General features: G+C 38.4%; 1 protein-coding gene across 1 annotated transcript; it reads right to left on the bottom strand.

Moving 5' to 3' along the window:
• Window positions 1-468: 468 nt before the first annotated feature.
• LOC109430577 (lysozyme) lies at window positions 469-1,069 on the bottom strand. The gene is made up of 2 exons (XM_019706646.3): window positions 731-1,069; window positions 469-674 (listed from the first exon to the last, which is right to left on the bottom strand). The coding sequence occupies exons 1-2, from the start codon at window positions 1,029-1,031 to the stop codon at window positions 541-543; spliced, it is 435 nt and encodes a 144-aa protein (XP_019562191.1). The 5' UTR covers window positions 1,032-1,069; the 3' UTR covers window positions 469-540.
• Between the last annotated feature and the right edge of the window lie 24,989 nt (window positions 1,070-26,058).

Here is a 26,058-nt window from a genome sequence, read left to right as displayed (position 1 = left end):
TTTGCGTGAATACCTTGGAACTCTAGTGATATTATCCATGCGTTAAAAACGAATTTCAGCTGCAAATCGGACCTGTGTTGTGCAAAAGGAGGACCTATCCTATTGCTTCATACAACAATGAATCGCGAATGGAATGAAGTCGGCTAGAAAATATAAGGCATCATTGAACTAAGCTGCTGCAAACAATCTTGACGGTAAAGAATAAAACGGCATTTGCCGTCGTTACATGAACCACGAGTTATACCAGGCATATGAAAAATGGATGTTGTTGAGTTAAAAAAATGCGGGCTGTGTTGGGCTGACCTCGTCGCACGAATGCCGTAAAAACTACAGAAGAAATTAATATTAAGTGGAGAGGCAGAAAAAGGCGAACGACTCCGTGAACGCTCAGCAAGTGCACGCTCTAAAGCGAATATTAATCGACAATAAGTTTTAAAGCTTGATAGTTTTATATAGTAAAACTACTAATCATGAAGCAATATTTCATACAATTTATTGGTTTCGTATACCATAGGCAGACATCTCCAAGTAACTTGAACTCTACATGCAATATGAAAGATCCTTCACGCCACTTGCACATTTAGCTTTCCATCCATACCAGGCAGAATATCCGTGACGTGCAAAAACTTTGTTTGCACAGTTAACAGCTTTTGTGATGTCGTTAGTTAACAGATCTGAAAAAGGAACATATACTTTTTCGTCCAGTTAAAAAATTTAGTTCAATACTCACCAGCGCAGGAGACTTTGCACTCATTGCCAGATGTGTAACCAGCGGCCGAACACCAGTACTTATTATTGATTTGGAATAGTCCATAATCAGTGGATCCATTACTATTCTTATGGGTTTTGGTTGTGGTAAGCGAGCTCTCGGCCTGTGCTAAGCATACGAAATTGTTCACCTTATTTTTATCGAAACCATACGTTCTGTGTAAAAGTTTAGCCAGTTCGCATTCGGAGAATGTTTTGCTTTCTCCGATACCAATCACGGTGCAAAAAATTGCGACTGTTACGATAATAGCAATTTGCTTCATTTTCAACGGCGTTTGAAATTGAACTGGTTAATGAAGAGAAAATTTGTTTCTTTTATACCCTCGTAAATTAATTCCAAATTGTTAGATGTTGTCATATTTGCCCAGCTGGTTTTAGAAAAGAACATTCATCTGCAAATTCATATCTGTTCACAGTTTTCTGCAAACAAAAGCTGCGACAATGTAGATATCCTCTTTTAGAATGTACAAAATAATTATTCAACAAAGTGCAGTTCATTGTACATATTTTAAACTTAAGAAAAGAGATTTGGCTGAAAACTAGATTTGGAATCGTTCCACTTTTTTGTATCATATAGTATCGCAGAGCTTATCATGGATCTATTCTGCCTTCCGCTGTATGACTAATCTGCATAACGTCTTGGAGAGAGCTGAATTAAATGCGTTTGCATTTCAAATTGAAGAAACTGCAGCATCATGCATGAATATTTAATTAGCGTGTACCCATCGTGACGCATGAAATATGTTCCAAAATGTAAATGAACAAAGTTTGTTCTTAGATTTTCGTTTGTTTCATATACCTACCGCACAGCGCATGCCCATCTGTGCAAACGTGAAGCATAAGCAAATTTCTGGATAGATATTTTGACAGACACTGCAAATACAGATGCGCCAGCTTTCTCTTTGTATTGCAAACGGAAGGTATAAATGATTCGAATATAACTTGATTTGGAGTTTGGGGTTCACAACTGATGAAATCATTCAACATCAAAATTTTGTCTAAAATCTCGTCTGGTTTGTTCTGAAAATTCGGTTCGATTTTCTTTGCATAGATTGAACACTGCTTTCGACTAAAGGTCACAGTCAACGATGACATGGGACATCAATTCGATTACCAGGCTGTAGGTGCGTATTGCACGTACTTACATACATACATAGGCGGAGGGGCGCCTAGTGTATGGATCATCGACAATGGAGGGGGTTAACCCCCAAACCACCTCCCTCGGTGCACGAGCTTGCATAGGGTATGTGTACCATACCTTGGGCTAATATGCAGGCACGGATGACAATTTTGAACATAGCTCGTAAATTAATAGCACTAAAAATGGAATTTTGATCCTATCACGTGACATATGGCACCAATTTGTAGTAAGCTAAAGTAAATATCTAACAATTTACTGAATTATCTTGCAACGTTGATCTCCGGTATAAAATTTGACCTATTGGTAGATACAACGATGGTCTATTGCATTTCGATTGCCAGAACCACTCGTTCTCTAATTTTTTTTTCAATATTTATGCTGAAGCACTATGGCTGTTTGTTAATCTTAATTTCAGATGATATTTCCGGAGCCAAACTTCCACAAAACTATGAATAAAACACTTAAATTAAAGTTCTCTTCTTCTTCTTCTTCTTCTTCTTCTTATTCTTCTTCTTCTTCTTCTTCTTCTTCTTCTTCTTCTTCTTCTTCTTCTTCTTCTTCTTCTTCTTCTTCTTCTTCTTCTTCTTCTTCTTCTTCTTCTTTGTGGTGATTCATTCATAGTTATTGTGTTAATATTTTAGTCACCACAAACAAAATCTATTTTCTTCTTCGTTCTTTCTGTTTTTTTTTTATGTAAAGCATAAACATTTTCAGTATTCTAATCTTCTTCTGTCTTGGAACATTTTGTAGTTACGGTCTTAACAGATCGTCTATGGAAAGCTGCGCCGTCCTCGGAGCAGAGATGATATTTTCTGTTGTTGCAGCCTCCAGGCCGCCATCACTCGTACGCATGTGCTTAATATATAACCCAATGTCTCGCAGGGCGCATTGCAATGTACTTAGTTTTCGCTGTCAGCTCTGTTCATTCTAAACATCAGCTTTCGATGCTCAAGCTTCACGTTCACCAGCATGTATCTATAGAACACTACGTTCGTTTGAGCTCAGTTGCTTGGACGCAATATTTCGTCAGATTTGCTGCAAATTAACAGCCGGATACTCCAGAGAAACTTTTGGTTCGTCGGTATGGCTAATGTAGAATTTGTGGATAACATCGGCGGAGGGGTTTTGCTGCATTTGAGGAGGGAGTAAGGGAAGGATCTATAAAAAGGAATGGAATCGATTTCACGTATGCTACGGTTGATGAGCAAAGACTTACATTTGAAAGTTGGCAACTGCAATTTCAAACCATCTGCTTCTCTATTTCGCGCCAGCTGGAATGTCAGCAGTTTTGTCCTGCATGTTACAATCACCTACACATCGTCCGCGTAGGCCACCACCAGGTATGGTCCGCATATCGTCGGTTTCATGCAATAGGGGCACAACTCAAAATTTGTCATTTCTGAGATTTTGATGGCAAATGATAAAAAACTATGCAAACTTTCATCTCACAAAGACCCGTTCTAAAATTCGTTGAGAAACTCGAGATTTTCGCATTTTCACCAATTTTCCGCAATAAGGGCACAACTCAAAATCAGTCAACTTTTTCAATAGTCGATGAAAAATAGTAATCTAAAATTCATGAAATAGATAGTCCTTCAGTCCCTTTCCATGATACAACAATCAAAATTCGACTACTTTTGTCTAATAATGAGAGAAATGAGTGAACTTGTAGGATGTGCTTCAAAATTGCCAATTTTCAAACGCTAATTCTGAAAATTCTCATTTTTTGAGTTGTGCCCCTATTGCAGGAAACCGACGATATGTCCTCAAGCCGTTTGATTAGTGATTGCAGGTAGAGCACGAACAAATGCATCGAGAGCGAATCTCCCTGGCGAACAGATCTCTCGATGGGAAATGCTCTCGACAAGTGCCCGTTCACGAGCAAGCGAGAAGACGACAGCTCTCCAATTTTAGCGAGAAGACGAACAAGATTCGGATCGAACCCGAGTGCGCACATGTTACGAAGAAGGAAAGACCGATCAACTAGATCGAAGGCACCCAAGTGAAGTCAAATACACCCGAGGATGTTTTTAGAACCGTCATAAAACCAAAATAAAAGGTATTTAGTTTTATGATGGTTCTGAAAACTTCTACAAGACTAATTAGACATCAAAATGTTTCTTGGGCATGCCGCAGTCGCAGATCGCACGATGCCAACACGGAACGGCGGCTTGCGGTGAAAATTACTATTCTGTAGGTCAATTTAAATACACAACGCCACTAAATTTGTGCAGACTGAGTTTCGTTTCAATTCAACAGAATTATGTTTTCAATTTTACCATGGACTCTATTTTCAATTAAAAAAAGTTTCCGTTGGCAACCGGATTCGAACCAAGAACCTTGACATCACCAGGCTCGCACGCTACCACTCGGCTATCGAACCGGTTGATGTGAGAAGAAACAAAACGCACACAACAAGCGTTGGTGGGTCGATGATCATGTTTTGCCATGGTAATTTTAAAAACATTTTTATGCTTGTCATTACTGCAAGCCGCCTTTCAGTGAAGAGACCCCGTCAGTGGCGTAGCCAGAAATTGTCTCTGGGAGGGGTTTTCTACGGTTAATGATACCTTTTACAGATGTGTATCTTCGAACAAATTAGAAGTTTTGAGGTAGGTATTAGTCGTAAAATTGTCACTTGTAGAAGTAGATTGGAATGAATTTCCATGGGAAAAGAAAAATTCATCAAAGCGTGCTACGCCGTCTTCCACTGTAGGGCACTGCATTGTTTTGATTTTTGTGAGTTTGTCGGGAGTGGGATTCGATCCCAGGACCTCGGCGTGATAGTCAAATGTTCTAACCATAACACCAGGTCCGCTCCACTAGAATTCTTCTATATTTTCTGGCGTGAGCAGATGCGACCTCTGGAGAATTTTCCGTACGGTGTAGATCTGTTCCGTTGTTCTGTTCGGCTGTCGATGAAGTCAGTTGATAACTTCCCACCAACTCATTAATTTTGGATGACAGACAACGGAAGATGATCCGGGATAGCAATTGGTTAACAGCATTCCAAGTGGTGATCGCTCTGAAGTTCTCTGATTTCAAATGGTCACCTTTCTTGTGGTCCCATAGGCCTTTTTAGTTGACAGATCCGTGTATGCCACTGTTTACAACCGCCGAACAAAGGTGCAAACGCTGATCTGTCATTTTCATAGGATAACTGTCAAAGGCCTCCAAAATCAGCTGTTTTTAAACGTCTTGTGAATAGGCCTATTCCCGGAAGATTACTCCTTCCGTCCACCACTCAGGTAGCTGCTCGGTTTCCCAGATCCTAAGTATCAACCGGTGCAGACAGATGATCAACTTTTTTGGGCCCATCTTGATGAGTTCAGCTACAATGTCAGCTTTACCAGCTGCTTTGTTGGCTTTGAGCTGGTGAATGAAATATTTCTCAACGTGACAGTTAGGCCATTTTCGTCCTCTGCTGCACTACTAGCGCAGTCATTCCCTCCGTTGCTGAGGTCTCTGTACTGGTCGGACTCGATTATCCGGGGGTTCAATTACCCGGGGGCCCGATTATCCGGGGCTCGATTATCCGGAAAAAATGGCTCGATTATCCGGGAACCAAATAATTATTGTTTTTTTTTTTTTTTGCACAATTTCAGATGAAAATATGTCAAAAGGTCAAATACAACACCCATAAATCTGATTCAGCCTTTGAAAATTTTTATATGCAGATTTTTTGGCTAAAATTTCATTCTCACCAAATACGGTTATAATCATGCCAGCCGTTGAGCTTGCTTCTATGTTTATCGAACTGTTTTTGATTGATAAATTTAAAAAAAAAAATTAAAAAAAATATGGCTCGATTATCCGGAAATTCGATTATTCGGGGAGATTTTTTTTTCGGGGCCACCCGGATAATCGAGTCCGACCAGTATTTACATTCTCCGCTTCATCTAGGCAGGGTATCGCGCCACTTGGGCGGTGGCTTCTATATTCGTCTGCTTTCCACTATAACTCAGTCAATTTTGAACCAATTGACTTGTACACGGGTAGATACTATACCTATCTCACCACATTCCAAAAGTTGTGTCAATTGGTTCAAATTTGACTGAGTTATAGTGGAAAACAGACGAATATAGAAGCCACCGCCCAAGTGGCGCGATTCCCTAGATGCTCATTAAAATGCTGCTTGCGGGATGCATGGAGCTTCTGGTAAAACATCCGTGTTTTTTTAGAACAACACAGTAGTTCCATTTCTTCACACTCCGCTTTTTCCAGGCGGCGCATTTTCTCCTGAAAGAGATGGGTCTGTTGTTTTCGCTTATGTTTGTATTTTGTAATGCTCCACGTTCTTTCGGGTTCCTTGCTGCAGCATTACCGGCCGCGATGCGCTTTTCTCCTCCAAAATCGCTCTGCTCTGCTCGCGGAATCATTCGTTCCGTCGACTCCCTTTCACGTACCTACACGTGCTCTCGGCTGCTACTTCAGCAGTCCTCTAGAGGGGCCACATCGATCTCGCCGTCGTCTGACAACGCTGCTTCGACATTCTGTGACGATCGTCAAGGACCTCAAGCTGCTGTAGGGAACGTCCATAAATTATGTCACGCTTTGAGGGGGAGGAGGGGTTTAGCAAACTGTGACGACCCATACAAACATCTCTGAGGTTCTATACAAAAAGTGTCTCCAATGTCACAGGGGGGTTTGAAAATAGACATTTTTGCGTGGCGTAAGCGTACAGCATTACATCATTCGCATTTCTGTCGCAATTTTTCATTAAAACAGGTTACACCGATTACAATGGTGAATCCAGACCATATACCATGCGTTTTCTCTAGAAAAAACTTCTTTACAGAATGAGTGTAATCAGTTTTGTACCTTTTAATTCCGCCCTAACAATTAGGACGAAATTAAAAGGTACGAAACTGATTACACTCATTCGAAGAGGGTATTCTGCTTAGGCGGTTCGAAAACTCGGTACAAGATTCTTTACAGAGATATAATTATATAAATATTTTATAAAAGTGTGTATACTTTAGTAGCAATGGATGTCGCAATAACATTCCTTTCCTTTCTAGATACTCGTAAGAACCTAGACAGCGTCGTTATTGACCTTCGCGTACCCAACGTCTATTTCGGATGATTTTCGAATCTTGAATCAGCTATGAAAAAGGCATTTCTCAACCGATTTTTTGAAGTCAATTGCATTCGCTCCAGGTTTGTCTAATTTGTCAAGCACTACCATACGGAATCAGTTTACCTATCCGTTGCGGAATTATTCCAGATTCCGTTGGGGTCATGACCGGCCGGAAAATGACACATTAATGCATTTTACTCTGAATCTATAGTTATTTTGCAAATTTGCACATATTGTACGCCAGGAATACAGAAACTATATAACTGCAAGGAACCATTGACTAGAAATGACACAATCATGCAGTCTCTTGAACCGGATGTGTCCCGGGTGCCCCCAGGGATGTGACCAAAGTGGCCATTCTAGCAACATTGTCAGAATCATTCATGCGGCACCCAGAGCTGTAGTGTGGTTCCATGGCGCCCTTGGCAAGCATCCAGATTGGCGCCCCATGACAATTAGATATTGTTGATTTGCAAAAGTGATAATTTTTTCGGAGTTTCTTTAAAAAATGGATTTTAGTGTTTCGAAAAAGCAAATTCCCCCCGATTTTTTTTATATTTTATTACAAAGATTTTCATTCATGTTTTTCTTTGGGAATTTCAATGGGAGTTGCCAAAAAAATTGAAAAATTTATTACTCTTATACAAGTATACGTACGAAGGGCCCATATAGCCGAAGCGGTAAACGCACGGGTATTCAGCATGACCATGCTGAGGGTGACGGGTTCGATTCCCGGTCGGTCCAGGATCTTTTCGTAAAGGAAATTTCCTTGACTTCCTTGGGCATAGAGTATCTTCGTGCCTGCCACACGATATACACATGCAAAATGGTCATTGGCAGAGGAAGCTCTCAGTTAATAACTGTGGAAGTGCTCATAGAACACTAAGCTGAGAAGCAGGCTTTGTCCCAATGAGGACGTTACGCCAAGAAGAGAGAGAGAGAGAGTATACGTACGAACACATTTTGCATTTCAAGAATCATACTAAACCCAGCGCAATAATTAGAAACTTAGGAACGACATTTCAGATTCTCAACAGGAATACATAATGCATAAATTTGTTCAAGAGTCTTACAGTATTTTTCTTTTTTCTTATTTTCTCATATTCTTTTTTTTTCAACTGAATTTTGTTTTCGAAAATACTTGGGTTTGAGTGGTTTTCAGGTATCCTCAAACGATCCATTTTAACAATTTTGGGTGATTAGTTCAATTGGTTTCACCAGAATTTTTCAATAACTTTACCAAAGTTTGTTCAAAATATGTCCCAGAAGACCTGTAAGCCTGGATAAATACCAGGAGGAATTCCTGTAGATATTTCTACATGAGTATATGTTGGAATCTCTGGAGGGATTCCTGCAGGAATATCCGGTGCATATTAAAATCCGGGAGACATTTCAGCAAAAATTCCAAATGGAATTCATGGAGTAATTCTTGCAGGAATTCCTGGAATAGTTCGTAACAAAATGCCTGATGCTTGTAAAAAAATTGTGGAGAACCACTGGAAGAATTCTTGAAAGAATACTTGGAATAATTTTTGAATGAATCCCTGCAAAACTTTTTTAAGAAATCTCATGAAAATTTTCTTAAAAAAATACCTAGAATGTTTTTTTGAAGAAATTCATAGAGACATTTCCGAAGGAATTCATGGAGGCCTTTAAAAGAATCCTTTAAGAAATTTTGAATAAAATCAATGGCAGGTTTTTCACCTAGGAACACCTAGGAATTTATGAGGAAATACATGTAAGCTTTTCTAGGGAATTCTAACAGAAATTTATGAATCAATCTCTAGTGAACATGGAACAATTTCGTAAGGAATCAATGGAAGATTTTCTATGCTATATTAGAGATTTCCTCAAATTAAGGGGATCTATCATAGACTTTCTGAGAACTTTGATAAAATTTCCAAAGAAATCTATATACGATTTTAAAAAAATACCTGGAAGAATGTTTGAAGGAATTCTTAAAGGCATTTCCCTGGAAGAATCTGCTGAATTTTCTATAGGAATCCATGGTGGAATTACTGGTGATGTTTATTGAAGAGTTACTAAGTAATCCTTATAAATGTTTTTGCAGGAATCTTTATAAGACTTTCTGGAGGAAACTTTGGAAAATTTCTGAAGAAATTCATTGTAGATTTCCCTGAAGGACTCCTGGACATAAATTGTGAAACAGAAGTATTGAGAAATAGGTTATGTAGAATTTTCGAAGGAAATTGAAGAAAATTTATCCCTGAAAGATAAGTATCTACCAAAACTTGTCAAGGAAGCTGTGCAAAATTGTCTAATCAAATCCTTGGGGAAATATCAGGAGGAATCCTTTCACCAATTTCTGAATTAATTCCAAAACAACTTCCTGAATTTCTTGAGGAATAAAGGAAAAAAAAATCATAAGCATTCTGATCTTGCTTTGCTCGATAAAAAAACTTAACTAATTGAGGAATTCCACGGAGTCATGTCAGTCGATCCTGAGCGACCATTTCAAAAATATCTGAAACTTTGCACAGTTTTTCAATTTCATATAAATCGCCATTTTTTGATATTAAACCTTCATATTCACTCACGACTAACTTTTCAAAAGGGTGTATGCGAAAATAGTTCTAAAATATTCTAAAAGCTGTACAGCAAAAACGGATTGTTCGATTGTTATAAATTTTTCTGCAAAGTTAGATAACTAAATGATGATTCCTTAGAAAATATACACTGTAAAAAATTTCTTTTTCTACTTTGAAAAAATATGATATTTGTCACAAAAACTCAAATATCTCAAAACCCTATCTTTTTACCAACTTCAATTTTTTAGGGGAAATGGCCCATTATATCAGCTATCTACCATAAAATTTTGGTGATGGTAAACTGATAAACAAAAAAGTTATGACATTTCAAACATTTCACAATTTTTACATTTAGTAACAAAAAAAATTTTTTTCTGTGTAAATTATTTCGAGAATTATATTTTGATGCTGATTTTATTGTAAAGGCTACCGCCTGAATTAAACAAGTTGTTTTCATGATACTTTAGTTTGATTATTCGTAATTACTATAGTATCTATTTGAAACTTAGACGCGATCCAGTGTTGTGATCAAAAATATTGAGATTGTCATACTTTTTATTGTACGTGACTGGGGAAAAAATCCCTTGATAGTGTTGAAAAGCTGTTGATTATAAGAAAAATGGAATTGAATTTATTTTTAAGACAAAAGCTGTATAATAAAAGTTTTTTTATACGCGTATACGTCTAGTTTATCCGCAAAAAAAATCCCTCTTACACACTTATTTCTGAATTGCCTGTTCGGTACTTTTTTGACGAGATTATAACAGCAGTACGATCTCGGTAGTTTCGGTAATCGATTTTACTGAGGCTCAGTAAAACAACTGTCAAAATCGTATGGAAAAGGTAAACAATGCATTTTTGCTGAACGAGTTCGGTGCTCAGCAGTTTTAATCTCGTCAAAAAATTACCGAACTCGGTATACCGCGGTAATCAAAATTAAGTGTGTACACGCTAACCCCCAGCTACCCAGATTGATGTCAAAGCGACCCAGATCGAGCAAAACTGCAGTTACTCTAAAGTGGGTAAAGGTACCTTTACTCAAATCTGGGTTACCGGTATTGGTTGCAAAATCTGGGTAAAGGATACCCTGATTTAGACGTTTCTCATCAGGGTATTCTGTACCCATTTTCACATAAATGAGTAAGCATGCACAATGTCATCCCCCTCAATTTTATTATTCGGCCGGAAAAGAAAATCTTAATAAAATAAAACTCAATGGCGATTTATTAGTGTCTTCAGTTTTCTATCACTAATATAAAGGAATTTATCGCAGAATGGCTTGTTCGACGATGGAGATGATTCATATTTGAATTGGGTAGCCTGCATACATCTTTGTGTGGATTTTCACGCCAAGCTGGCCAGATCCTAAATGTATGAGAAAACAGAATTAGCGAATAAATCAATTATTGGCTGGAGAAAAAACATACCTGTGACTATTGCAGAAGGTGTTCAATTCGTTTATCCAGCATCGGGCGACTTCCTCCCGCGACTACTCCTAACCTTGCCATTTTTTTCCACTCGGCAAGCGGCGCAGAATGCCTGAAAAAGTTTAGGATAGGTGAGAGCATGATTGAATGGACAAAATGAATTACTTACCACCAGTCAGCAGGTTGCTGTTTCCGCCATCCAAAGTTCCTTCGTGACCGCTCATTTTTCGGTTTGGACTCCGCCGCGAACCATGCGAAAAAAATTGTCCCAAGTCCCATTTACCCAGATTTTGACGTCTACTAACAACAAGAAAAAATGGGTATCGAGATTTCCGCGAAGACCCCTCTACCCACAATCAGAGTAAACCTTACTCTTCTGGTGTGAGATCCGTTACCCAGATTTTGACAGCTGCGAATAACATAAAAATCCGGGTAGAATTGACCCAATCGATGGGTAGTTTCAGGTTAGCGTGTAGAGAACAGACTTTATGATCGGAAGAATGCGAGTAACTTCAACAACAACAAATGCATAAGAGGTACATACCACAGACAAACAGACGAAACGCCTAGAACAATTTTAGTGAAAATTCATCGCCCAGTTCACACTATCACCACCTGGTGGAAATGTTTCACGAAACACTGCGTTGTGCAATATCGTCATCAGAAGGCGCTAGTGTGAAACGTCAAACGCAAAGAAAAACGATGGGCGCTCTTCTTGTTATGAAAGCCACAACCAAGATTCAAAATGATCGTTGAAGGCGTGGTCAATGAAAATTTCGCCAGTGTTACGTTTGTTTGTCTGTATACATACCTGACAATGCTCACGAAAAAAACAAAAAAATACTACCGCTATGAATATTAAAAATTGTATAGTATTTTTTTTCTTCAGCCACCAACACCAAACAAGTAAGTTAAAATTAATAAGTGATTTTGTTTATTATAATCTAACGAACAAGACGAACAGTCGCTTTCTCAAAGGTCTTCAACTCAACGCTCTCTTGTAGACCGTTTGATGAAAAAAAATGTTCAAAAGAGTTACGAAATCTCACCGAAAGTACCATAGATAAACTGAAAGAGACTGGTTATGCCCAAATGTCCACATTGTGTACAAAATTACGCATTTGCACGTCCTGCCGTCTAATATTTGACAAACGAGCCATCTGTATATCATCGGTAAAGCAGGGCGCAGGAAGTTCGAAAACGACAACAACTGAGAAATTGCCATCAGCGACATCTGTTTAAACAATTTAATTACGCCCCTTTTCAAAAATGCCCTGTAATATTCTTCAACATCTATACCCATTTCAATATTTTTAACGTTGCAAAACACGCTTTCAACATTCATCTTGAAGAAGAGGGAAAACACTTGTCCTCAAATGTAACAGCAAATTAATGAATAAACGACTAATGCGCGGAGGGCGTGATAAAATCGGAACATTACGGTACATAGTATATTATACTATATGTATATATAATATATAATAAAAACAACTTGTTTTACTCACGCAAGGCCATTAACAATAAAATCAGCATCAAACTTCAATTTCCGGCCGAAATAATTTACACTAAAAAAAATTATTACTAAATGTGAAAATTGTGAAATGTTTGAATTGTCATAACTTTTTTGTTTATTTTCATGGTAGATTGCTAATACAATGGACCGTTTTCTATAAAAAATTACGTTGGTAAAAAGATAGGGTTTTGAGATATTTGAGTTTTTGTGACAAAAATGATATTTTTTAATGTTAAAAAAGATTTTTTTCACAGTGTATATTTTCTTAGGAATCGCCATTTAGTTATCTAACTTTGCTGAACAATAAAATCAGCATCAAATCGCGATTCCTGGCCGAAATAATTTACACAGAAAATTTTTTTTTACTAAATGTAAAAATTGTGAAATTTTTGAAATGTTATAACTTTATTGTTTATTAGTTTACCATCACCAAATTTTTATGGTAGATTGCTAATACAATGGACCGTTTTCCCTAAAAAATTCAAGTTGGTAAAAAGATAGGGTTTTGAGATATTTGAGTTTTTGTGACAAAAATGATGTTTTTCAATGATAAAATAGATTTTTTTTCACAGTGTATATTTTCTTAGAAATCACCATTTAGCTATCTAACTTTGCTGAAAAATTCATAACAATCGAACAATCCGTTTTTGCTGTGCATATTTTTGAATATTTTTGAACCATTTTCACATACACCCTTTTGAAAAGTTAGTCGTGGCTCTAAATAAAAATTTGATATCGAAAAATGGCGATTTAGATGGAACTGAAAAACTGTGCAAAGTTTCAGTTCAATAGAAAATCATGAATTAAAAATTTTCCTTAATTTTGATGCTGTTGCTTGGAATCGCTCAATTATAAAAAAAAAATAAAATAGATAAATTTCCAGGTAACATTATGGTAAATGTTCAAAATAAACTAGAATAAACTAAAAAAAATTGAGAATACGGAAAACTAAAGAACATATTACCAATTTTAGATACAGAAAAAAGTGAAACCTTGATAACATTCAAGAAAACAGTAGCATCATCCTGTTTTCCTCTAGCCTTAGGACATTTCGGCGCCCCTCTGAGGCTGGCGCCCTTGGCGGGGGCCAACCTGGCCAACCCCACGCTACGGCTCTGGCGGCACCTCGAACTTTATGATTTGTCGAAACATGAAGGAAAATGGTCCTTCCACGCTCCTAAGACCCCTCGGGAACGGCCTGGCCATATCCGGAATGTTCCGGGTGCCCCCTGGAATGTGACAAAGGTGGGCATTTCCACAATGTTATCAAAATCAACCGTGCGACACCTCTAACTTTATGATTTGTTGAAACCTAAAGGAAAATAGCCATTCTAGGCCCTTATGGTCACTTGGGACCAGTCCGGCCATACCCGGAATTTTCTAGATGCCCTCAGGGAAGTGGTCATTTCTCAAACATAGTCAAAATCAGCCGTGTGGCACCTCAAACTTCATGATTTGTCGAAACATGAAGGATAACAGTCTATTTAGGTTCCCATGACCCCTTAGAGTGATTTTGGCCAGACTCGAAATATTTCAGATGCCCCATGGAAAGTGGTCAAAATGGCCATTTCCACAAAGTTTGTTTAAAACACCGTGCGACACCTCAAACTTAATGATTTGTTGGAACATGAAAGAAAATAGCTATTCTAGGTTCCCAAGGTCCCTTAGAAACAACCTCGCCACACCGGGTATGTCCCAGATGTCCCCCGGAAGGTTGTGGAAACCAATAGTGTGATACCTCGAACTTCACGATTTGTCAAAACATAAAAGAACATAGTGAGTCTTGATCCCTTGATTGTTAGAAATGTCCTGTATGCCCCGTGAGGAAATGGTCGAGGATAACGTTTTTAGGACCTGTCCATTAACTACGTAGACTTGGAGGGGGGACGTGGGGGGTCTGGCCAAAGTCTACGGTCCATACAAATTTCAAAAAATTTGTGTGAACGAAAGTATACGATGGGGAGGGATCCGAGATTGCCAAAATTGAGTCTACGTAGTTTATGGACAGCGCCTTACCACAACGTGTCGAAATCAATCTTGCGACATCTCAAAGTGCATGATGCTATGAGAATAATCATCCTGAAGACCTTAGACAATTTGACGCTTAGACTATTGACGCCAAAGCCGAATGTGGTTCTGGTTTGTAATAAGTTGAAAGGTGGTGTCGCATGTAAACGCAGAATCGAATGCATATTTTCTGTTCACAGCAGCCAACCCTAATTACTATCGCAACGATAAAACCAGAAAACGTAAATTTCTGAACTGGCTTGTAAAGGAGTTGGCCCTTGAACACGCAAAACAACGAAAAAAAACCTTTCGGTTTGTCAAGCAATGTAATCGATAAAACTTCCACATATCTGAAAAGTTATGAGGAAATGTATGGTGGTAACTATCTTCCGTTGACAAAGACTTGTTTTATGTGTTCGAGTAACGATAGCTTGTCCAATTGTTATATAGCGCATTTAGTTAGTTTTCACGAGTGTGAAAACGTAAATAAAAGTACACGATTGCAACAAATCAACACGGTGTCTTCAGAGCACTTATTCAGCATAGATCGTAGAAATCGCCGAAGACATCAAATTGACAATTAAGGTTATTGAAGTTATGTTATTCACCCGGCATTCTGAACATAACCAAAGTACAGACCATCCATATTCAAATAGAACATTCTATTCATGTCTCAAAAATCTTATATCTCAATTTCACGATTGATGCTCTCAACATTGTAATCATCACCATTTTTGTGAATTCTTCGAAGCATATTCTATGCAACCAGATTGATCCCGAATGCTCATTGCTCTCAATCTTCTTTATCCTATTTTATTTTTAGAAAAAACTACACACTGTGAAGATGGCAACTCGAACATTTCGGGTTAATTTTCAAATGCTTGAAGTTCTCCAGAATGACTTCATCGCTTAATCGAATTATGAAGTTAGAAATCACAAGGTTGATTTTGATAACATTGTTGAAATGGCGAATTTGGTCAACTCCCTGACAGCCATGGTAGGTATGACCGTTCAGAAGGAGCATGGGAGCCTGGAAGTACTATTTTCCGTCACGTTTCGGAAAATCTTGAAGTTTGAGGTGTAGTACGATTGATTTGACCAAAGTTGTGGGAGTGAGGACATCCGAAACATTTCGGGTGTATCCAGGTCGTCAAGGGATCCTAGGACTGTTTTCCTTCATGTTTCGACATATCATGAAATTTGAGGCTGATTTTGACAATATTTCAGAAATTACCACTTCCCTGCGGCCTTCCGGAATAGTTTGGGTGTGGCCAGACCGATCCCAAGGGGCCATAAGGGCCTAGGTGGACTATTTTCCATAATTTTTCAACAAATCATGAAGTTAGAGGTGTGCACGATTGATGACCAACTTTGCAGAAATGATCATTTTGACCACTTCCCTGCCTGGGGGCATCCGGAACAATCCGGGTATGGCCAGACCAATCCCAAGGGGCCATAAGGGCCTAGAATGACTATTTTTTATGCTTAAACATAATGAAGTTTGAGGTGTCGCATGGTTGATTTTGACCATGTTGTGGAAATTGCCACTTTTGTCACATTCCTGGGGGCACCCGGAACATTCTGGGTATGGCCAGGTCATTCCCGAGGGGTCATAAGCAAGGATGGAAGAAAATCACTTCAAGCGATAAATGATACAGGATACGAATAATCCAAGATTGCCTTCTTCTTTCAGTAGCATGATGCCGACGCCTCACACCGTGCTCGTATCACCGTGCAATCAAAGCATCTGATGCACGGTTTATCCCGTGATGACCCGTTATCGGATCATGTTACAAGTCATGATAAATTTTATTCATCACAATTTAGGCCACTTATGCACCCGTAAACCGCATTCATTATTAGAAATAATATATTCATAAGCATATCTTCAAGTTAAATAAGAGCCAAGGAGGGTCCATGTTTTGACAAATCATGAAGTTTGAGGTGCCGCACGATTGATTTCACCAACGTTGTGGAAATGGCCATTTTGACCACTCTCCTGGAGGCATCCGGAACATTTCTAGTGTGGCCAGAACCACTCTGAGGGGTCATGGAAACCTAAATGGACTGTTATCCATCATGTTTCGAAAAATCATGAAGTTTGAGGTGTCACAAGGCTGATGATGACAATGTTTGAGAAATGACCACTTTCCTGAGGGCATCCGGAACATTCTGGGTATGGCCAGAAGGGTCTAGAAGGATTGTTTTCCTTTATGTTTCAACAAATCATGAAGTTATAGGTGTCGCACGGCTGATTTTGATAACAATGTGGAAATGGTCACTTTTGTCACATCCCTGGGGCACCCGGAACATTCCGGATATGGCCAGGTCGTTCCCGAGGGGTCATAAGAGCTTAGAAGGGCTATTTTCCTTCACTTTTTGACAAATCATGAAGTTTGAGGTGCCGTTGCGGAAATGGCCAATTCGGCCACTTTCTTGGGGAAATCCGGAATATTTCGGGTGTGGCCAGAACCACTCTAAGAGGTCATGGGAGCCTAAAAGGACTATTGTTTAGGAGCTGCGTTACTCCTTAACCCACCCTGAAACATTCCGCTGGATCAACTATTCCAAGATGAGATCTTTTGAGTTAATACGCACAGAGAGCAAAATGGTTACGTCATCATTGCACGATCGAAGCGGGTCGATCGGCAAGAGACCTGGAAATATAAGATTCAGTGCAATTTGAAGCTATTCGGTGAACGGTCACCAGCTTTTACATTAAGAATAATATGTGTATATATTGTAATATAATACCTACCTGACAAGCAAGCTTGCTATTTGATGAAAACATTCGCGAAATGATGCGATTTGCTTTCGACAACGAATACGTTTTCACCCATCCTCGCTTTATTCAATCAACCTCCCATACGAGTAGCACACGAACGGATTCAACACTGATCAGCATAGTTGACTCTTCCTTTTCGCCGTTGAGCCGTTGCGTTCTAGCCAAGCATCTCTTTTCATCGCTTTCGATGCTTTTCGACAGCTTATCGCGAAGCATCGTTGGCTGGAAGCTTTATTAGTATGGTATCGGTACATGCGAATGTTGCTTCTGTGTGCGTGTCGAGCGTTCGTGCCATTGCTTCGCAAACCAACCTATTCGGTATGGTTCGGCTGTTCGGGCGAGCGTTTGACGGCCCAGTCAGATGTGTGCAAAATCGTTTGTGATTTACATCATGTTCGTTTTGCCACCTCTTTGCTGCTGGTCATCGCTGATCAGTGCACAGTTCAATCGCACGCGATAAATATACAGTTGATGAGTTGTGATGAGCACTAATGAGGTGATCATTTGCATCATTGCTGACAAGTAAAATAAATGTAGTTTTGTGAATAGTAAGGTGTAATCGTACAAATAATTGTTTTAATGTGACCTATGTGGAAGAAATCGGCGAACGCTGGAAGGATCCAGCAGAAAGCTCCAGGGGAGCTTAATTCCCTTCAAATATGGATGGTGAGGATAGGCAGCAAACTACTTACCCCCAAGGAATTGTTCTTCCGGAGGCCTTACTCCTTTACGTGTTGTGGGTCGGTGGATCAAGCCCCAACAACTATTATCCTAAGGTTTCGACAAATCATGAAGATTGAGGTGTCACACGGCTGATTGTGACTATGTTTGAGAAATGACGACATCCCTGAGGGCATCTGGAACATTCCGGGTACCGTAATCCGGGATCAAATTGATAACTTTAAAACAACTTTTGCGGATAACATCAGCGGCAATCCAAATATTGCCAAAATAATTTCTGTAAAAACAGTACCCAGTGGATCTCAATGGAACCACGTGACAGAATTTTGTTCAACAAATTTAAAATAAGTTAAATAACTCCAAAAATAAAAAAAAAATGGAAATGCCACTTTGGGGCGAAATTCATCAGTATACAATTAAGCATCGGTTGGAAAGGAAAATTTTCTTCTCCGCTTAATTTTGCTCTTCTAAAACCGAATAACGCTTTTAAAATCTTATAACTAGTTTTTAATACTTTAAATGCAGACTTAAATTTCGATATTTCCCCCTTTAACGCCCAAATGTAGGCAATTTCGATTGAAATAAGGGATTTTTATCACAATAAATGACTATTTCATCATAAAATGAACTTTTTTTTTTACTGTTTCATGTTCAAAATAGCTGCATAAGTTCCCAACAAGGTTCCACAAAAATGTCAAAACAGAGGATTTACGGGAAGTCTTATTAGCAATCGATTGTTTAGTAGTAATGATTTCAGCTAAATGAAAAATACATTTCAATTTTTTCTAAATGAAGCAAAACTAACCTTTGTTCTAAAAATTAAAGTTTACACTCATCTCTAGACATCTACGAACCATATGACGTAAAAAGTTTAGGATCATTACGACGCTTAAGAGTTCCTAGTATGCAATTACAATGTAGTATCCGAATGATCAATTTCACCCCGCTGATCAATTTGACCCCGGTTTACGGTATGTCCAGACCGGTCCCAAGTAGCCATAAGGCGAAGACGACTAATAACAAGACAGACAGCTCCCACCCTGTTGCAGGCGATATGGTTGAAACGCCCTCAACGATTCACAGGAACATTAAAATATGATTGTGTGCGTGTGCATGCAAATACGTACACGGAAATGGTAGCATCGCATGCACACTCATTCACGATGTTGTTCTTTGAAGTCGTTCGTGGCGCTAGTGTGCTTGTAGCTCCTAAGGTATATAGAGCAAGAGGGTAGATGTCTGTCTTGTTATTAGCCGTCTTCGCATAAGGGCCTAGAAGGGCTATTTTCCTTTAGGTTTCAACAAATCATGAAGTTAGAGATGTCGGTTGATTTTGTTATTATTGTGGAAATTGCCACTTTTGTCACATCCCTGGGGGCACCCGGAACATTCCGGGTATGGCCAGGCCGTTCCCGAGGGGTCTTAGGAGCGTGGAAGGATTATTTTCCTTCATGTTTCAAATCATGAAATGATTCTGACAATGTTGCAAGAATGGCCACTTTGGCCACATCCCTGGGGGCACCCGGGACATATCCGGTTCATGAGACTGCTTGATTGTGTTATTTCAATTCAATGGTTCCTTGCAGTTATATAGTTTCTTCATTCCTGGCATATAATATGTGCAAATTTCCAAAATAACTATAGATTCAGAGTAAAATGCATTAATGTGTCATTTTCCGACCGGTCATGACCCCAACGGAATCTGGAATAACTCCGGAACGGATGGGTGAACTGGTTCCGTATGGTAGTCCTTGAAAATTTGGACAAACCTGGAGCGAATGCAATTGACTTCAAAAAAATCGGTTGAGAAATGCCTTTTTCATAGCTGATTCAAGATCCGAAAATCATCCGAAATATACGTTGGGTATATTGACTAAAAAATGCTTAGGTCATTCAAAGATACACAATGAGGATGAAAAAATAATCTCAAGGCTTCATCTGTTGGTTCAATTATCACCGCTGCTATTTTGATTAAATGTATTTTAATTTCACATTCATTTTATTAACACTGCATAATTAAAAGACAATATTATATTGTCTATCCGGTTGGAATCAAGACCGACATTCAATCAAAAATTGCCATTTTCTTGGTCCACAAGTGTCGCAACTGTTTCGCATCTAGTGCGCAGTGTTGCTGACAACAACGGGAAGGATGCGCACTACATTTGACATGATTAAAAAACGTCGCGAGTTGGGTCGCGTCGCGACTTGATTGTGCGAAGTCCGGTTTGGTGGCGGCCCGACAATATTCATAATAATCTGGTATTCTATCCTGTATTTCATAGAGAAGCTGCACAGACAAACAGACGTAACACTTGCGAAATTTCCATCGACCACGCTTTTAACGATCATTTTAAATTTTCATAGTTGTGGTTTTCACAACCAGAGGCGCACGCGTCGTTTTTCTATGCGTTTGACGTTTCACACTAGCGCCTTCTGTTGACGATATGGCACAACACAGTAATTCGTGCAACTTTTCCACCAGGTGATGGTAGTGTGAACTGGGCGATGGATTTCCATGAAAATCGTTCAAGGTGTTACGTCTGTTTGTCTGTGGAAGCTGTTTCATGAGAAAACAAACGCTATGAGTGCAGTGCATTAATTGCAACAAGGCTAGCTATCACTATCAGTAAAGACACAGCTGGATCAATTGGAATACATACCAATCACATTATCCTGGTCGGAACAGAGCAAATCCTACCTGAAACAACACACAATGCAGTTGCAATCTGAAGTACCTCGCCCACAGAAATTGCACTCTGTAGTACAATGCGTGGATGCTCTCGTCGGCTATAATTTCATAATTGTTTTTAAAGCTTTAATATTATAATGCATTATTAATTACACTCCCACATCATTGACAAAGATTTATTATCGTCATTTATCCAGCGCTAGCGTTGTTGGTTGCTCTTATGAGTCGAGTCGAGAATGGGTGCCAAAGTGGGCTTTCCCCGAAATGCCAGCAAGATAGCGAACCTCACTATACATAAACCCTCCAAACCCAAAGGGAAACGTCGTCGTTGTCCGAGCGAAATCACACATTCTGCTCTGCTGGTGCGATTCCGTAGAATGTGAATTTATGGACGGCGCGCGCCCACACTATACGAAGCGCGAGAATGTGGAAATTCTTCACCACATAATTGAATGCACTTACGGCTGAATCATCACCGATGCGATTGAATGGGCCTGTTGTTGTGTGTCCCCATCTGCCGCATGTTCGTTGGAAACTGCAACGAGGATGAGGACAGCAACAACAGCGTTTATGTATGTTCCAACAATGTCCGAGATTGAGCCATAAGGGAACGTCCATAAATTACGTCACGCTTTAAGGGGGGAGGGGGGGTCCAGCAAAGTGTGACAACCCATACAAAAATTTCAGAGGTCCCATACAAAAAGTGTGACATAGGGGGGAGGGGGGGTTGAAAATGGGCAATTTTCGCGTGACGTAATTTATGGACGTTCCCTAATCGTTTTCCTTTTGTTTTGCGTCTGGAAATTAATTATTTCTGTCCCGGTGTGCTCGCGAAATGATGGCCACATGGGAGAGTGGATTTGGTAGGATCATTTTCCGCACATTTTATGTGTTTAGGGATGTCTCCTATTTTTCAATAAGAAAATATCTAATTTATTATATGGCTCATTATATGCACAATCCCATTGCATTTGATTATGTTATATATTCTTTGGGGCTGTCCATAAATTACGTAAGGGCCTTATGGAGTAAAAGGGTTTATTGAAACTTACGCGCCACACAAAAAATTTTAGTTCATAATACAAAAAACTTTGAAACCTTGCTTTCGTAATAAATGGACAGCTCCTTTATACAATTTTATTCCATTTGATTCTATTTTATTTTATGCCGTTTCCTAGTGTATTTTCTAAGCATTCTATGTTCTTTTATATATAGGGTAATTGTTCCCATCGTTGTGGTAGTACCTATTGTTGCGGTAATGGCAATTGAGCACTTTTTCGACTGAAATGTTACCAAAAGGTATTTTAATAGATGTATGGTGCTTAAATTATGAGATTGCACCATTTGTTTGCTTAAGATTTGCCCAAAAACCTATTTAAAAAAAATATTTTCCTAAATGTGTTTGCTGCTGTGTTCCTATTGTTGCGGTATTGTTCCTAATGTTGCGGTATCCCATATGATTTCAATGGGATACCGCAACAATAGGAACAAAATACCGCAACATTAGGAACACATACCGCAACATTAGGAACACAATGTGCTTTCAGATAAAAACGAATAAAATGCTCATAACAACATCAAAGTGGCAATATTTCGTTATTTTCCCGTAGATTAAGGATGGATTTTATTATTTTCAATTCAATCCATGTAAAAAGTTTGCTTGGGGCGATATAATTGTGGTTTAAAAATGAACCCAGTGCTTAACTCCTCCATGATCGGATCAATTACCCTATTTATATATTTTTTATTTTATACTTCATTCTATGTTATACTTTACTAGCTATCCCAGCAAACGTCGTACTGCCAGCCTACTAAGTTTTTTGAAATCCAGTTTCATGAAGAAGTCACTTCCAAAATGCAATGTGTTGCAAGATTTTCCCGATTTGGTTTCTTTCCCGGACATTTCATTCCATTTTATTAATGTAGATTTTCTATTCTAGTTTCCTTTCTTTTTTTTCTATTTTATTCGCTATTATATTTTCTAATCTATCCTCTTTTATTCCTTTGTATTTTCCATTTAATTTTATATTTTCTACTTTTTATTTTATTTCTTGTTCTATTTTCTATTCTATTTTATATTATTCTATGTTTTCTTTATTATTTGATATTTTCTACTCTGCTTCACTCTACTTTTCTCTTCTATTTTCATTTTTTTTTTGGTTTTACAATGTTCAGTAAAGTTGTAAATTCTGCCAAAACATATTTTTTTAAATGATGTAAAACTTTATCTAACCGTTTTAAGGTAGACAAATTATATTTTTGAGCACCCTCACAATCACACGTGTGCTCAAGCATTGAGTACGTGATTCCAACAGACCAAACTAGAGCACCGGGCCTCGCTAAGGATGATTATCTAGATATTGCTCTGATTGGCTGTTTAATTACAATGAATTATGACCCTCGGGAACGATTTTGCAGAAGACGCGGTCAGAAGAAAGACGATATGAATTATTATAGGCCGCTTAAGTTTGGACTGACGGTGGTAGTGTACCGTAATGGTGTAGAACAATCTGTTCTCGGGAGCAAATTATGTAATGATTACAGCTTTTCCCCACTGGATATGACATACAGGTGTTGAAGATGTACTACGAGCAACATCATATTAATGTCCGATTATCGAAACATTTTTTAAATTTCACACTGATAATCACTTTATGAATACAATTAAGTTTGATTAGCTTTAGCACTAACCATATGAGGGGGTTAGAGGCAAAGGGGTGTAAGTGACATAACCTCACTTTCGAGTAAATAAGGTTTAAAATTTTTCATAAATTTTTCATCCCATACTAGTGACCAGATGATCAGAGGTCCAACGCGGGACATTAATTTGGAAAGATGCATAGTAAGGTCACAGACAAACAGACGTAACACTTGCGAAATTTCCATCGACCACGCTTTTAACGATCATTTTAAATTTTCATAGTTGTGGTTTTCACAACCAGAGGCGCACGCGTCGTTTTTCTATGCGTTTGACGTTTCACACTAGCGCCTTCTGTTGACGATATGGCACAACACAGTAATTCGTGCAACTTTTCCACCAGGTGATGGTAGTGTGAACTGGGCGATGGATTTCCATGAAAATCGTTCAAGGTGTTACGTCTGTTTGTCTGTGGTAAGGTGAAATCATGATCTTTTTTTTTGATAACGATTACGTAACGATTTTTTTATGAAGCACTCATTTCTTTTACCAAGCATATCTTTCTGCGTTGTGAGCTTCGCAGAAGTGGGCAAACTCATAAACATTTTTTACAGTCTTCAAACGAAACCTAATAATTAAATCTAGTTGTCAAAAATGGTTTTAATATTTCCACTCTCAATTGCATCAAAATTAAAATTAAGGTGGTTCAAACTTCGTACACAACTGAAACAAAAATCGTTTATTGCAGCATTTTTGCCTGACAAGCATGATGTGAACTCTACAATTTGTTGAGCTTATTATTACCCCCAAAGTGCCTGTAAATTTCAACCAATCTAGCTTCTGCTTGTCCAATTTTGTCATTTGCGTACTATTTCCTTAAGTATCTCGGATGCTTCTCTGTCAACATTGATTAACTTATTGGATGAATTAATTTACGAGCGTACTCGTTTGAACCACCTGCCAGTCAATGAGGGTTTTGATATTCACCCATTTAGAAAAAAAAAACCAGTCAAAATAAATTTCCGATAAAAGTTTACCATACTGGGCTTAGAAAGATTTTAACTTCGGGCAACGATTTCCCTCCAGATTTTTTATCTGACAGTGCGCAGTGCGCACTTACATAGTAATAAAAGTAGTATTCTTCCCTAAAGTTTGAACTTGAGACAGTTTCGCCTACTACTTTTGTAATTGTACTCTTGTCACTCTCTTTTTTCTTCACCGAACTATAAAATGATGCTGCCTGACTGTGCGTAAAAATCAATCAAATATTTGAATTTTTTCTATTCAAAAATTTAAAAAAAATGCTGGAACTGCTATTGCTCGATAAAAAAAAGCTTTCAACAGTTAAAACGTTACTGTAACCCAGAATCTTTATGTACTTTCTCGCAAAAATCTTTCAGTTTTTGAACTCTGATGGGGAAAGCTCCGTTAATATGTTTGATGTGATTTGGGCTTTGTACAAAACCGGTTTGACTATTTTGGCTTTGAAGTAACTGCAATATTTTGAATGCTTGTTGAATTTTTTTTTCAAACGCGGGACATTTTTCGAATTGAGACGAACGCGGGACATTTCGTGGAACATAATTTGTCGCGGGACATTTGGTCAAAATGCGGGACTGTCCCGCGAAACGCGGGACGTCTGGTCACTTTACAGGCCCATACAACATGTACAGGGGGTGGCCACAATGTTTGGGATAGGCAACTTTTTTCTCCCACAAAAAAATTCAACATACTGTAACTTTTCATAGAGTGCATCAAAAAATCTCAAATTTTGACTGTTTATCGAGCTGTTATATGTGCATCATTGGTACAAATTTGGGCTCGATTGATTAATCTTTCGCGGAGTTAGAATCGTTCGGGTAAAACACTTTTTTTTTTCAAAATCGACAAAATGGTCACTTACACCCCTTTGCATCTGGGCCCCACATATAATACCCAACTAAAAATCCCTACCTTAAGGAGAAACTTCAGAGAATACAAACATGGCTGCCACAATGACCGACTTGGTCCTCTACTCACGTTTTCAAGAGCAACAATCTTGAAAATTCGTAAACAAATGCTCTCGATTTGTGAAAGCTGCCTCTTATTGCAAGTGAGCAAAGCCATGAAAAACAAGTGCGGCTTGGCTCGATGCTTTGTTCGTCTGATTTGTGCCTTTAAAGTTTGTATGAAAAATTGCAATGGGATTTCTTGATGTGACCTTAAAAAGAACCATTATGACGAAATAAGTCAACATGTTGAATAACACCAAGTACAACAGGTGTTCAGTTTTTTTTTCAAACAAATTTGGCAAAACTACAAAACATGTGGTTGAGTTGAAACTGTACTGGTTATAGGATAAAGCATTAGACATTAAGAAAAGCAAAAGTGAGCTGTTACAAAAAAAAACTCGATTTAATCCACCTATGGTGAACAGAACCTTTCTTACACTTATTAAAACTATTACTGGAAAAACTTGTAATTAGAATTAAAACTATTGTTGTATTATTTGTAATTAACATATTCATTTTATGCAATTCAGTATCATAATTTATATTTTATCTAGCTCATTTTGATATCATAATGGCCAATTTTTCCGAACTTGTTCATTATGCAACTGAAATGAGTTGCATAATGAAAAATAGTTGTATATTTTTCATAATGCAACTCATTTGAGTTGCATTATGAACATTATGCAACTCAAATGAGTTGAATTATGCAAAAAAAAACATTGCATAAAATCTTGTATGGAACTCGTTGCAAAACTCGATTTTTTCAGCACTCTTCGTATTTATCCA

The sequence above is a fragment of the Aedes albopictus genome, chromosome 2 (assembly GCF_035046485.1).
Source record: "Aedes albopictus strain Foshan chromosome 2, AalbF5, whole genome shotgun sequence".
Lineage (NCBI taxonomy): Eukaryota > Metazoa > Arthropoda > Insecta > Diptera > Culicidae > Aedes > Aedes albopictus.
This window is presented reverse-complemented; position numbering and strand designations above follow the sequence as displayed.